This window comes from Bos indicus x Bos taurus, chromosome 3, assembly GCF_003369695.1.
Source record: "Bos indicus x Bos taurus breed Angus x Brahman F1 hybrid chromosome 3, Bos_hybrid_MaternalHap_v2.0, whole genome shotgun sequence".
NCBI classification, from domain to species: Eukaryota; Metazoa; Chordata; class Mammalia; order Artiodactyla; family Bovidae; genus Bos; species Bos indicus x Bos taurus.
In genome coordinates, this window is record NC_040078.1 from 50373514 (window position 1) to 50389418 (window position 15905).

General features: G+C 35.9%; 1 protein-coding gene across 7 annotated transcripts in view; it reads right to left on the bottom strand.

The window, feature by feature from the left end:
• Positions 1-15905, bottom strand: part of CCDC18 (coiled-coil domain containing 18) — a 169452-nt gene that overhangs the window by 93500 nt on the left and 60047 nt on the right. For all 7 annotated transcript variants that reach the window (XM_027536477.1, XM_027536481.1, XM_027536480.1 and 4 more), the window contains 5 exons: positions 14635-14769; positions 14387-14464; positions 11355-11471; positions 3874-4041; positions 1557-1699 (listed from right to left, as the gene is read on the bottom strand). In XM_027536477.1, coding sequence (XP_027392278.1) covers positions 1557-1699; positions 3874-4041; positions 11355-11471; positions 14387-14464; positions 14635-14769 — 641 coding nt within the window. The remainder of the gene's footprint in view (positions 1-1556; positions 1700-3873; positions 4042-11354; positions 11472-14386; positions 14465-14634; positions 14770-15905) is intronic.

The following is a 15905-nucleotide window of genomic DNA, read 5'->3' on the forward strand; positions in this document are numbered from 1 at the left end:
AGTTTTTACTTTAGAGGGCTGCAGGGGAAGAAGCAATGCCCTTAATGGAGAGTCACACTTCTGTTATAGCAAGAGAAAAGAAGAGATAGAGAATATAAGGGATGTATCTCAGGATGGACTGTGAATTCCAGAGGATGAAGTGAAAATCTATCAGAAGTTCAGATAGGGTGAGAAAAGGAAAGAAAACACATGAGGTTTTGGGGACTTAGTATGAGAGATGAGGGTAATTCTAATGCCAATCTGTTGCTTCTTGTGGTGTCTGAAACAAGCAAAAGTAAAGTTATAAGGCTGAATACTCTTTGTGGAATTAAGGTACACAATGGTGGTAAGGCTGCATTAGTGGATAGATAACTATTGATGGAAGAAAAGTTTGAAGAACTGTGGTCTTAAACTCAGGATAGCTTCTTGACCCCTTGATAGAGTTGAGGATATCTGGGGAAGCGAGTTGCTACTCAAAGCATAAAGGTCTTATCTTTATTTTTGTCAGAGGGGGAGAGGGAGTCTGAGGATGTTGTGGTTCAAATGTATAAGTTAACTCTTACTCCTGTTGGTAGAATGGTGGGCTAATTAAGAGTAAAATACTACGTCAACTCTTGTCAACAAAACAGAAGCAATCTGGGGAAGCTAGGTATAGCTTTCAGCTCTTAATTCCCTTCTTTTTTTTTTTTTTTTTTTGATGTCTTAGCCCAGTGCAGCCATAATAAATCAGGATCTTTAGAGGTGGGACCTAAGCATCAGTACTTTTTAAAGCTCCTCAGGTGATTTTAATGTTCAATCAATAGAAGTCAACTTTCTTTTATTAAGTTATTTCCTCCCTATAAACAATTAGAATCTATAAACAATTAGAATCCATGAAAATTTTCTATCATCTTTCCCTGCCACTTTTAACATTATTCACAATTTGATTTAATACAACAGTTGCTGAATTAGTGGTAAAGAACCTGTCTGCCAATGCAGGAGACATAAGAGACGTAGGTTCAATCTCTGATCAGGAAAATCCCCTGCAGAAGGAAATGGCAACCCAATCCAGGCTTCTTGCCTGGAGAATCACATGGACAGAGGAGCCTGATGGCCTACAGTCCATGGGGTCATAGTCGGACACACTGAAGTGACTTAGCGCACATAATATGTATATTGATACCTCACTTTCCCTCTGAAATCTGAAAAACTGAACTCAGATGCATTTCACCTCAAAGGCTTCAGATAAAGCCCTGTGGTTCTGTTTTAACCTTCAGGTTTTTCTCTAGCATCCCCATTAGGATTAGGATATGAAGTATAAGGAACCATGCTAATTGTTGTGGGAGGACCCTTAAAATAAACCACGTATTATCTTGGCCTTAAGGAACTTACAATATAGTAGGAGGGTAAAGGATATTAAACTATAATAAAAAAAGGCATAATGAAGGATAAAAGGGAGGTATAGGAATGCTATAGGAATACAGATCATAGAGAAATTAATTTCTCAAGCAAATGCTTCACTCAACATTATCTTATTTTGAAACTCAAATATGACTGATGGTAAAAAAGGAAGACAAAAACTAACATGTTCATTTTACCTGGTAGTACCAGTAAGCTCAATAATTTTTTGTCTTTTCAAATCTGCTTCATATGTAGCTGCTTCACATTTCTCCTCCATTTTCCTCAACTTTTCAGCTGAACTTTCCCTTTGTTTCTGAAGCTCTTGTTCCAGTTTTGATATCTTGGAAAGCAATTTTTAGTAAATATTTTAAATTCAAACACAGCCCAATATTCCTCAGAAGAAAAATATTTATATAAATTTGTATCCTAGCTTATCATTCAATTTCAAAGTAAAGACCAAAAAATTGTGTTTTGGAAATATGAGAGCAAAACTTAATTTTTAATAAGATATTTCATTGATATATTATGCATATTTTATAGATGTGACCACATCATAACACTAAAATAGGACTTAAAATAATTGGACAAAATAATGATAAATGTTCCTCTTTTCATTATTCTCATGTGAAATGTTCTTTATTCTCTTGTCAAACTATGTTCCTCTCCTTCACGAATTGGCTCATACAGTGAAGGATTCCTAGATTCCCATCTGCCCTCAAACACTGCCACTTGCATTTGCTCCTATTCATTCTTCCTTCTGTTACTACACTGAAGGAAGTATTCTTCCCCCTATATAAGTCAAACTACTTCACAGGTGTTCTGGATTCAATTCCTGTCCACTTTCTCAGGAACTTCAAACTATTGACCATGTCTACTCTCTGCTGTATCTTCAATATCTTTCTTCTGGTTTCTTTATATTAGCATTTACACATGTCTAAGACCTTCCCATCATAAAAACCTTTCCTCCATACCACCTCCAACTACCACTTCTTTTCTTCTCTCCGTAGCTCAACTTCTCAGATTTTTTTCTATGCTTTTTGTAGTATTTTTCTTTCTTCTCATTCATTCCTCAACCCATAGAAATCTGGCCACTCTACAGAAACTACACTATGTCAAAGGTTTCCATGCAGCTAATTCCAATGGACATTACTCAACCTTCAATTTACTTGACACTATTTGACACTGATTGCAATAGCCCATGACACCAATTATCTCTCATTTCATGAAATACTTTGGCTTCCATGACTGCATCCTTCAGAGCTCTGTTGAAGTCAATCATCTCACCCCTCATTCTATATTCTCTGCCTAGTTAACCTCAGCCACTTTGTTTTCAATGAATATTTACATGATTGTGATCTCAAAAATTAGTATCTTGCTAACGACTTTAATATCCTCCCTGCTCTTTAAAAACCTCTCACTGAAGAACTCAGTACAGACTATAAGTCATTAATAACCACACCTCCCAACACAAGTTTCAAGTATAAAATTAAAATAGTAACCAGGTAAAAAGGTAAGGGAACCATGGAAAATTCTACCCACTCTGTCCTTGATTAAATGGCACACTGATTTGCAGAAAAAATCTAAAGATAAGTAAAAATCTGAATACATCCAACACAAAACCTGTACATAGTGGAACATGAACAAAAAGTAGAAAAATATATACGAGAAAATTTATCCCAAGTTCTGAAGGAATTTTTAGACATAAACTTCTTTAGACCCTCAAAGAAATCCCAAATGACAAAAAAATATCTTAAATAGGATGAAGAAATAAAATCATCAAACCAAAAATACAAATGTACTGATACACTTAAGGGAAAAAAAAAAAAAACAAAAACAGAAGACAACCATAAGACAATTACAGAAATAAAATCAATTTCAGAAAGAACAAGAATTACAAATCAATCTTATAAATACTAGAGTCAACAACAAGGAATTTATAAAGTAGAAATCAAACATCGATGAGATGAAGAAATGCTTCAGGATGAAGCTGTGCATCAGGCACAGCAAACAGTAGGTCTAGACTTGAGCAAAAAGGATGGAGAGCCACAGGACAGATGTCTCTAAAGAAGAAAATATAGAATACCTGCCTGATCTCTTTGAATATACAGAGAGGAAATTCCTTAGTGCTACTGGAGAGGCTAAGTTTAGAATATATAGATTAAAAAGTCATACAAAGGACAAAAAGGTGAGGTGTAGTGAGATTACAGAGAACTATCCTTTTTTATTTTTATTTTTTATTTTTTTTTCCTTTTTTAATTTATACTCTTCTGTTAAGTTTGATAAGAGAAAAACAAATCAAAAAATGTAAAATATCTGTCAGAATAATTCAGATGAACTTGGGAATGAATGAAAGAAGATTCTACTATAAAATGTCCCAGGACTCTTTCTTTGGACTAATAACTCAATATGGTATCTGTGAAGTTTAAACAGCAATTTATATAACTAGCAAAATAAATCTATTATCAATTTAAAAACTTTCTATAACACAACTCCATTTTGACCAATAAAATATACCTGTTTTTCAAGTTTAGTTTGAATGTCTTCTAGCTCTTCATTTCTAATTGTCTCTTGTTGTAACATCTGCTGTTGTTGTTGAAGAGTATGCTGCAGAATAACATTTTGCTCAGCAGTTTCTTGAAGACTGTGATTTTTAATCTTCAGCTCTTTCTGTAAACAATATACCTAACAAATATATAAATTTCTCATTATAATTTCAAATAAAAGCAATAAAATGTCAATTACCTCATTAGATAATTATCCTCATTTGTCATATGGGATAATTGCAATCATTGCTATAATTTATTATGTGGAAGGGCAGGGCTCATGTTTCTGATGAAGATATGTTATTGGGTTGGTGCAAAAGTAATCACAATTTTGCATTGTTGAAATTTGCTGTTTGATATTGGAATACATTCTTAAGTAAATGCGGTTATGTTATACACCATTTTAATGTACATTTCTTGGTTTATGATTTTTGCTAATGACTTATTAGTTGCCATGTATTTTATATTTATTTTAGACTAGAAATGATGTTAGACAAAAAAGCAATTTGAGCAATTTTCTTATTTGAGTTCAAAATGGGTCGTAAAGCAGCAGAGACAACTCACAACATCAAAATTCATTTTGCTAATGAACATACAGCGCAGTGATGTTTGAAGAAGTTTTGCAAAGGAGACGAGAGCTTTGAAGGTGAGGAATGCAGTGGCTGGCCATCAGAAGTTGACAAAGACCAATTGAGAGGATCACTGAAGCTAAACCTCCTACAACTATACGTGAAGCTGCCCAAGAATTCATTGACCATTCTACAGTCATTTGGCATTTGAAGCAAACTGCAAAGTTGAAAAATCTCTATAATTGGTGCCTCATGAGCTGACCAAAAATTTAAACACATTGGCTTTTTGCAGTGTCATCTTCTTTTATTCTGCACAACAACAATGAACCATTTCTCAAATGAATTGTGACATGTGACCAAAAGTGGACTTTATACCACAACTGGCAACGGCCAGTTCAGTGACTGGACCAAGAAAAAGACAAAACATATCCCAAAGCCAAACATGCATCAGAAAAAGTCATGATCACTGTTTGGTGGTCTGCTGCCCTTTGATTCAATACAGCTTTATGAATCGTGGCAAAACTGTTACATCTGAGAAGTATGCTCAGCAAATCGATGAGATGCACCAAAAACTGCAACAGCTGCACCAGGCACTGGTCAACAGAATAAACCCAATTCTTTTGCAAGACAACACCCAATGAATTGGGATATGAACTTTTGCCTCAGCTGCCATATTCACCTAACCTCTCATCAACCGACTACCACTTCAAGCATCTCAACAAATTCTTGCAGGGGAAATACTTCCATAACCAGCAAGAGGCAGGAAATGCTTTCTTAGAGTTTTCAGAATCCTGAAGCAGATTTTTATGCTATAGGAATAAACAAACTTATTTCTTGTTGGCAAAAATGTGTTGATTGTAATGGTTTCTATTTTGATTATTAAAGATGTGTTTGAGCCTAGTTATAATGATTTAAAATTCACAGTCTGAAATTGCAATTGCTCCTTCATCAACCTATTAATAGGGTCGATTCTTGGCTGATGTCTGAGAATGTGGCTTTTGAAACACTCCCTAAGTGATAAGATTCTTTTCCCTGGCTAGGACACCAAATCATGCTTTCCTTCTGGGAACTTGGGATTTCATACCTATGGCTGTTCTTATGTGACCAGCTCCCCAGTAAAAAGAGTCATAAGCAGGCTTCCTTGGGCAGACATACTGCATACATGTTACTGCATTTCACTTCTATAGAAAGAAGCATATTCTATGTGACTTCTCTCAGAACGAGGACGAGAACATAGGAAGCCATAGATGCCTTCACACTGCATCTGATGTTATCTTTTATCCCAACTGATAATAAGCCATAGCCATAAAAACACTGCATAAATGATAGGTGATATTTAGTGTATTATTGTTGCTATCATTGCCACTGTTTGTAAAATAATACTCCAGCAAAGCACTCGTGAATATTCTTGCTCCAAAAAACACATAAAGGAATAACCATCTAAGAAACTAAACTCATTCATTCCAAATATTTAGGACTTTAATATGCTGGTACCCAAAATTGCTTTAAAGCAAAAGTATCATTAACATCTGATACCTTTAGAGTTATCTGGAAGAATCTATTAAGAAGGGGGAAAAAAAAGGCCCGTTGTCCAATAATCTAAATCCTACAAAGTGCCAAAAGAAACCATTTTAAAATTGTATAAATAATACAGCATAACTTAATATGTATTTTATAATATTTGTCACCTGTTCCCTAAAGTAAGGGGAAAGTTTAAATAAATGATATATAAATCAAATTTTGAAAGATGAAACCATTTAAAATCCTAATTTAAAGGACAATACCAAATATAAAATTTTACAAAATAAGGTGGGAAAAAAAAGAACCTCATTTCATTAACATAAAAAACACTCAGGCAAATAGAAAAGTGAAAAGTATTAGTATTAGAGTGAACTGTAGGTAAATCTTCTTTAACAGATTTCTTATTGTTGCCTAGGTAATAACTTTTTAAATGAAAGAAAATAAACCCTTTCCTTTGAGGCAAACAATCTTTCTAATAAATACTAATCCAGAAGAAAGCAGTTTAAACTCCTAAGAAATAGTGGAGAAGAATTCTGATTTGGTTCTTTTTTCTAATTATCTGGCAGTCAAACATTCAACAGCAGCATTAAAAGCTTGAGTCAAATATTCTTTGTTTATAACAAGAAGCTCTTAAATTTCAAACTACTTCATTATATGATGACTCTTTACTACAATTAGAGAACTTTAGATCTAACAGGCAACTATGTAATTTCTAATATTATTATGATAATTCTTTTTAATGCTAAACTATCTTAATTTTGTCTGTATGAAAAAAACTAATTAGTGTAAATATGTATCATTAACATCTGTTTTGATTTTCCTGTTAGCTCCTGACAAAACTACAGATCACACCTCTGCTGTAGTTTATTTTATATAGAACTGACTTGCCTGCAAGATAAGTTTAAACACTATTCTTTGCTTTACTGTAACATCCTGTTATACTTACTTTCTTATGCAAAGAAAAAAACGGACCAGTTAATAAAGGAAGACAAAATATTAGAAAAAAGATAAGGCCTAACCAAAACACTAAGAAACTAATACCACATAAGGACAAATAAAAATTTTATTTCAGTAACATAGCCACTAGCAAAATAATTTCAATTAAAAATACTGAAGTACCAAAGTACTGGAGCAGCCATGAAGAGAAACCCCACGTCCAAGGTAAGAGAAACCCAAGTAAGACAGTAGGCACTGAGAGAGGGGATCAGAGGGCAGACACACTGAAACTATAATCACAGACAACTAGTCTATCTGATCATACAGATCACAGCCTTGTCTAACTCAATGAAACTAAGCCATGCCATGTTGGGCCACCCAAGACAGCCGGGTCATGGTGGAAAGGTCTGACAGAATGTGGTCCACTGGAGAAGGGAATGGCAAACCACTTCAGTATTCTTGCCTTGAGAACCCCATGAACAGTATGAAAAGGCAAAATGATAGGATACTGAAAGAGGAACTCCCCAGGTCGGTAGTTGCCCAATATGCTACTGGAGATCAGTGGAGAAATAACTCCAGAAAGAATGAAGGGATGGAGCCAAGGCAAAAACAACACCCAGTTGTGAAAGGGACTGGTGATTGAAGCAGGGTTTGATGCTGTAAAGACCAATATTGCATAGGAACCTGGAATGTTAGGTCCATGAATCAAGGCAAATTGGAAGTGTTCAAACAAGAGATGGCAAGAGTGAACATCAACATTCTAGGAATCAGTGAACGAAGACGGACTTGAATGGGTGAATTTAACTCAGATGACCATTATATCTACTACTGTGGGCAGGAATCCCTTAGAAGAAATGGAGTAGCCATCATAGTCAACAAAAGAGTCCAAAATGCAGTACTTGGATGCAATCTCAAAAATGACAGAATGATCTCTGTTCATTTCCAAGGCAAACCATTCAATATCACAGTAATCCAAGTCTATTCCCCGACCAGTAACGGGACTGAAGAAGCTGAACAGTTCTATGAAGACCTACAATACTTTCTAGAACTAACACCCAAAAAAGATGTCCTTTTCATTATAGGGGACTGGAATGTAAAAGTAGGAAGTTAAGAAATACCTGGAGTAACAGGCAAATTTGGCCTTGGACTACAGAATGAAGCAGGGCAAAAGCTAATAGAGTTCTGCCAAGAGAACGCACTGGTCATAGCAAACACCCTCTTCCAACAACACAGGAGAAGACTCTACACATGGATATCACCAGATGGCTGACACTGAAATCAGACTGATTATATTCTTTGCAGCCAAAGATGGAGAAGCTCTATACAGTCAGCAAAAACAAGACCAGGAGCTGACTATGGCTCAGATCACGAACTCCTTATTGCCAAATTCAGACTGAAATTGAAGAAAGTGGAGAAAACCACTAGACCATTCAGGTATGACCTAAATCAAATCCCTTATGACTATACAGTGGAAGTGAGAAATAGATTTAAGGGACTAGATCTGATAGATAGAGTGCCTGATGAACTATGGATGGAGGCTCGTGACACTGTACAGGAGACAGGAATCAAGACCATCCCCAAGAAAAAGAAATGCAAAAAAGCAAAATGGCTGTCTGAGGAGGCCTTACAAAGAGCTGTGAAAAGAAGAGAAGCAAAAAGCAAAGGAGAAAAGGAAAAATATATCTATTTGAATGCAGAGTTCCAAAGAATAGTAAGGAGAGATAAGAAAGCCTTCCTCAGTGATCAATGCAAAGAAATAGAGGAAAACAACAGAATGGGAAAGACTAGAGATCTCTTTAAGAAAATTAGAGATACCAAGGGGACATTTCATGCAAAGATGGGCACAATAAAGGACAGAAATGGTAGGGACCTGACAGAAGCAGAAGATATTAAGAAGAGGTGGCAAGAATACACAGAAGAACTATACAAAAATATCTTCACGACCCAGATAATCACGATGGTATGATCACTCACCTAGAGCCAGACATCCTGGAATGTGAAGTCAAGTGGGCCTTAGCACTATGAACAAAGCTAGTGGAGGTAATGGAATTTCAGTGGAGCTATTTCAAATCCTGAAAGATGACACTGTGAAAGTGCTGCACTCAATATGCCGGCAAATTTGGAAAACTCAGCAGTGGCCACAGGACTGGAAAAGGTCAGTTTTCATTCCAATCCCAAAGAAAGGCAATGCCAAAGAATGCTCAAACTACCGCACAATTGCACTCATCTCACATGCTAGTAATGTAATGCTCAAAATTCTCCAAGCCAGACTTCAGCAATACGTGAACCAAGAACTTCCAGATGTTCAAGCTGGTTTTAGAAAAGGCAGAGGAACCAGAGATCAAATTTCCAACATCCACTGGATCATGGAAAAAGCAAGAGAGTTCCAGAAAAACATCTATTTCTGCTTTATTGACTATGCCAAAGCCTCTGACTGTGTGGATCACAATAAACTGTGGAAAATTCTGAAGGAGATCGGAATATCAGACCACCTGACCTGCCTCTTGAGAAACCTATATGTAGGTCAGGAAGCAACAGTTAGAACTAGACATGCAACAACAGACTGGTTCCCAGTCGGGAAAGGAGTATGTCAAGGCTGTATATTGTCACCCTGCTTATTTAACTTCTATGCAGAGTACATCATGAGAAACGCTGAGCTGGAGGAAGCACAAGCTGGAATCTCGATTGCTGGGAGAAATATCAATAACGTCAGATATGCAGATGACACCACCCTGATGGCAGAAAGTGAAGAAGAACTAAAGAGCCTCTTGATGAAAGTGAAAGAGAAGAGTGGAAAAGTTGGCTTAAAGCTCAACATTCAGAAAACGAAGATCATGGCATCCGGTCCCATCACTTCATGGAAAGTAGATGGGGAAACAGTGGAAACAGTAGCTGACTTTATTTTTCTGGGCTCCAAAATCACTGCAGATGGTGACTGCAGCCATGAAATTAAAAGACGCTTACTCCTTGGAAGGAAAGTTATGACCAATCTAGACAGCATATTAAAAAGCAGAGACATCACTTTGACAACAATGGTCCATCTAGTCGAGGCTATGGTTTTTCCAGTGGTCATGTACGGATGTGAGAGTTGGACTATAAAGAAAGCTGAGCGCCGAAGAATTGATGCTTTTGAACTGTGGTATTGGAGAAGACTCTTGAGTGTCCCTCGGACTGCAAGGAGATCCAACCAGTCCATTCTGAAAGAGATCAGCCCTGGGATTTCTTTGGAAGGACTGATGCTAAAGCTGAAACTCCAATACTTTGGCCACCTGATGCGAAGAGCTGACTCATTTGGAAAGACCCTGATGCTGGGAAAGATTGAGGGCAGGAGGAGAAAGGGACGACAGAGAATGAGATGGTTGGATGGCCTCACCGACTTGATGAACATGGGTTTGGGTGAACTCCGGGGGTTGGTGATGGACTTGGAGGCCTGGCATGCTGCAGTTCATGGGGTCACAAAGAGTCGGACATGACTGAGCAACTGAACTGAACTGAAGTACCGAAAATATTTAGTTGAAACCCAAATATTAATTCACAAAAATGAACCTATATCTATCAAATTTATATTGGCATATCACTCTACCACCCTTTAACTTCCACTTTACTTTAAAAGCAAATTATTACTAAAAAATAAAAGCTAGGAAAGTTACTGACACAATGTCAACTTCACAAAACTTAAGTTCATCTTCAATAAAGGTATTTATTAATAAAAGGATTTATTTTACTGAATAAATGCTTTATGAAGAAATAGTTTAGGCTTATTCTCATCTATTTTGTGTTTATTTTCTACTATCATGTTGACAATATAATTCCCTATGAACACATACTTTATCACCTTTTAAAGCAAGCTAATACAAAATTAAAATATTTTCAAAATAATTTGGGACCCCAAAGTCACTACTATTTTAATCATAAATGTATTTATTTCAAAACCTGTAAAAGAATATTTGCCTGAGGCAAAAACTCAGAGGTGTATTTACTAGCTTTGTGTTTTAGATAATCAAAATGTACTTTTTTCAGCTGGCTTTCTATCAATATGCTCTGGGGCCATTTATTTATTCAGCTAGCATGGATTGGGGAATATCCAGTGATTTGGTAAAATATCTTTATAACATCACCTGTTACTAACAGAATGGATGGACTATGAATCAAACAATATTTTCTAAAACCTAGCTGTATGTGTATATGTTCAGTCACTCAGTACTGTCTGACTCTTCTCTTTGCGACCCCAATGACTGTAGCCCACCAGGTTACTCTGTCCATGGAATTTTCCATGCAAGAATGCTGGAGTGGATTGGCATTTCCTGCTCCAGGGAATCTTCCCGACCCAGGGACTGAACCCAGGTCTCCTTTGTCTCCTGTACTGGCGGATTCTTTACCACTGCCAGCTGGGAAGCTACACGTGATGAAATGTTAATTTACTTACCTCCTCAGATTTCTTCTTTAGCTGTTTTTCAAACTTTTCTTTATTTCCTTCCAATTGGTTCAAATGCAAGGCAAGTTCTTCCTTACAAATTTCCAATGCTGAATCTAGTTGTCTGACCTAAACAGCAAAAAGGAAAAAAGAAAAATCAACTAATACTAATGAATGCTTATGATATGCTCAATATTTTACAGTTATCTCCTAATGTTACCTCACTACTTCAACCAATGAACATATAGTCCAACTTAAGATATAAAGCACTATTAAAGAAGAGATTTAGAAAACTAATTATTACTGCAAACCAGGAAGCCAGAGACTGGAGTCCTAAAGAATAAACAGCCATCAACAAGTGAGGAAGGGCATTTAGGAAGAGCGAAGTACATTCAGAGACAAGGCACTGTGAAAATGAGTAGTAAGAAGTTGGCATGAGCTTAGGGTATCAATGGAGAAGGCACTGGCACCCACTCCAGTACTCTTGCCTGGAGAATCCCATGGACAGAGGGCCTGATGGGCTGCAGTCCATGGGGTTGCTAAGAGTCGGACACGACTGAGCGACTTCACTTTGACTTTTCACTTTCATGCATTGGAGAAGGAAATGACAACACACTCCAGTGTTCTTTCCTGGAGAATCCCAGGGATGGCAGAGCCTGGTGGGCTACCGTCTATGGGGTCACACAGAGTCGGACACGACTGAAGCGACTTAGCTGTAGCAGCAGCAGCAGCAGTAGGGTACCAAAAGCATGAATTTGTAAGAGATCGGTATTGGAGAGATGAGACTGGCAAAACAGACTGGGGCCAACTGTCAAGGACCTGTAGGCCAGACACCCTAAAACATTTTCTAAAAAGGTAAGCAGTATTTAAACCTATTCCTTAAATTCTCTTGATCAAGAAAAATAATAAAGTGAGTACAAACTGGTGTATTGTACTAAAAATACTATGGTGTGAATATTCTGAAGTCACTAAGAAAATGAAGTGTTTTTGTCAGCTAGGAAAAAAAAATAATAAAGGAGAGGGCTGTTTTTCCTTTCAATTAGTTAAAACATTTTTAGAAAGGCAGCCATGTAACTTGGTTCAAGTGTTCATAAAGCTGCAAATGCTTCATGCTACCGTAACCTTAAACAGCAAATGAGCAAAGAGCAACTCAAATTCAGTAAATTTCTTTAAGAATTTGCCTATATACTCCATGTCCCCCATCTGTTAATGAGATTCATTCTTCTCTTGATTCTTTCTTTTCATTATTGTAATTCTGAGTTTCTCAGGAGCGATTTTTTTCTCCTCAATGCTAATAGCCTTTTAGTAAGTAGTCATGAAAGTGTGAAAGAAATTTCAGCAAAATAAGAAAAAATAGAAAACTGCTCCCTCTTGCAGATAATATTCTACATCATGAAATTATCCTTACAACTCTTATTTCTAAAAGGAGGATCTTGAAAGACACACAGTTGCCAAAGCCTGTCCCTATAGCTTGTGAATATAACAACAGCTTAAAAGTTTGTAATTTTGAATAATTATCTTTATTAATAAACTGCTGCCCTAAAAATAATTTTTAAATTGTTTTATGAAGGTATAACTAGTTACAAGTTTTCTTTCTTAAGCATGAGTATGAGCATTGGTACTTGTATCAAATTCTACACACAGGAAAAAGAAATCTGTCAGAATATCACACCTGATAAAAATTAGCAATGCAAAAACTCATTCGGGCAAGATTCATCACTGGATTTTAAAAACTATTGACTATAAGCTTGTTGAGGAACAGAGCTTTCAACATGGCCTCCAAGAATCATCCCACATACTGCTTATTAATTATAAAGGAAAAATTGTGCCCTGAACATGGTGAGATCTGGCAGTAAACTTTAAATAAGGGGGAATTCCCTGGAAGTCCAGTGGGTGGGACTCTGTGCTTTCATTGCCAAGAGCCAGGGTTTGATCTCTGCTGGGGGAACTAAGATCCCATTAGCTGCACAGTAATGGCACCCCACTCCAGTACTCTTGCCTGGAAGATCCCATGGACGGAGGAGCCTGGTGGGCAGCAGTCCATGGGGTCGCTAAGAGTCGGACACGACTGAGCGACTTCACTTTCACTTTTCACTTTCATGCATTGGAGAAGGAAATGGCAACCCACTCCAGTGTTCTTGCCTGGAGAATCCCAGAGACGGGGCAGCCTGATGGGCTGCCGTCTATGGGGTCGCACAGAGTTGGACATGACTGAAGCGACTTAGCAGCAGCAGCAGCACAGTCAAAAAGAAATAATAATAATGAGGAGAAAACATTGGATATATAGTAATTACTTAGCAAACTCTGAGTAACTTAATGTGTGCTAAGCATTTTATATCCTCATTTTAATTAATCCTCAAATCCACCCTCTTCTAGTGCATTGTTATTCCTATTTTAAAGATGAAGAAGTTGAAGTTCAGAGAGTTTAAATAACCAAGCCAAGGTTACAGTCAGTTAGTAAGCACACTGAAGCCAGAAATGAAACCCAAGTTAGTTTAGCCCTAAAGCCCATGTCTTTAACCATAAGGACATAAACACTATTAATAGCAACAAAACTGTATTTTACTCAGAAATTCTGGATTTATCCCCTATTTAATCATATAGCAGAACTAGTAAAAAGAAGCAAAACTCTACTGTTTGTAATTTCATCTCTCTTCACTTCCTTCGTTAATATTTTTACTAGCAATGTTAGTAAATACCTACAGTTAAAAAAAAACAAACAGCTTTTGGTAAAAAAAACAAACAAGTCTTAAGGCAAAAAGAAAGGAGTTCAGATAATCTATAAACTAGGTTGTGATAATCTTACAGATAATATTATAGATAAACTATAAACTATCAAATAATTAAGATCAAAATTCTCACTGAAAAAATATACTACTTAAAGAAACTAAGTTCATTGATTTAGGTAAAATTTTTACTACTTTATTCATTTTTATGTAAAAGATTTTTACAATTTATAGAGTAAACTAAAAAGCCACAGGAATGTTTCTATTAATAAAAAAAATTAAAGGAAAAAAAATTTTTTTAAGTATTAGCATACTAGCCTTGATCGTTTCTTCAGATACTTGGTTCTGTAATGCTTTCAAAGCTTCATCTTTCTTCATATTTTCCTTTTCCATCTCCTAAAAACATACAGATTGGTAGCAAAAAATAAGTTGAGTGTATATATATTTTAGCATTAGTAACAAGTTGTTAAAAAATTGATTTGATTAGAATTAAAGGAATGTTAAAAATACATAAACTTAAAATATTAATCAACTTTTAAAGAGCACTTTTATAAAGATGATTTTACCCCTTTGCTTTCTGTCAAGAGTCTGTCTAGTGATTCAAGATGATGTTGTTTACATATTATATCTTGCTGCAACATAGACATAGTCTTTTCTTGTTCTTTAAATTGTTGTTCTTTTTTGTCTAGTTGAGATTCAAGCTAAAAACAGAAACAGGGTTTATTAATTTTCATGTTAACTTTTTAAAAATCTAAAACATTTTAAATACAGTCCGTTCTTGAACAATGCAGATTTAAACTGCCTGAGTCCACTTATACATGGATTCTTTTCAATAAATGTGTACTACAGTACTATACCACCAGAGGTTGTTTGAATCCACAGATAGGAACCATGGATAAGAGGGCTGACTATAAAGTTATATGTGGATTTTCAACTGTGCAAGAATTGGCACCCCTAAACTTTCACATTGTTCAAAAGTCAAATGTACACACAAAATACTCACGTTACATTACTATTGAAATTACACAGATGATTGCATTTTGCCAAATTTCCTTTAGTTTCCCTCCTTTTAGAGAAGAAATAAAATCACAAATCCAGGTCTTATTCTTTTCCTCCCTCACCAATACTATACTGAAATTGTTTTGTATCATTCTCTAGTGTGTTTCAGCTTCATGCATGTTTTCCATGCTTTTAACTACATATGTAGACCAATGAATGTAATGTAATTTTCTGTTTTGAAAATTCACATAGACAATATCAACACTATTTCAGCAACTAGTTTCTTTCACTTAATATTCTTTTAGGGCTTCCCTGGTGGCTCAGTGGTAAAGAATCCACCTGTCAATGCAGGAGGCATAATATTGTTTTAAATATTTATCTGTGTATCCATATACGGACCTAGTTCAAATAACATAATATTCCATTATAACAACAAACTACAGCTTGTTCACTCTTCTGCTTGGGAATAGTTGGTATTCTTTTTCAATACAATGATAATGTTACAGTAACAATCTTTGTATGTATCTCTTTATGTACATGTATTAGAGTTTCTTTAGAACATTCCACCTAGAAGTGGACTTCCTGGTTGTAGGATATGCACATTTCTAACTTCATTAGGTATTTCTTTACAAAGGGTATCAAAATTAATACTTTCATTAGAAATGTTTGTCTTTACAACTTCACCACTAACAGACTGTTATCAAACATCCAAAAGTTTTGTGAAGACAAAATATGAATAAACTGATATGTTTATATGAATATTTGTGTATATTATATAAAATGTATAAAAATCATTCATATGTGATATATATCACATGCATACATATACACTATAAAA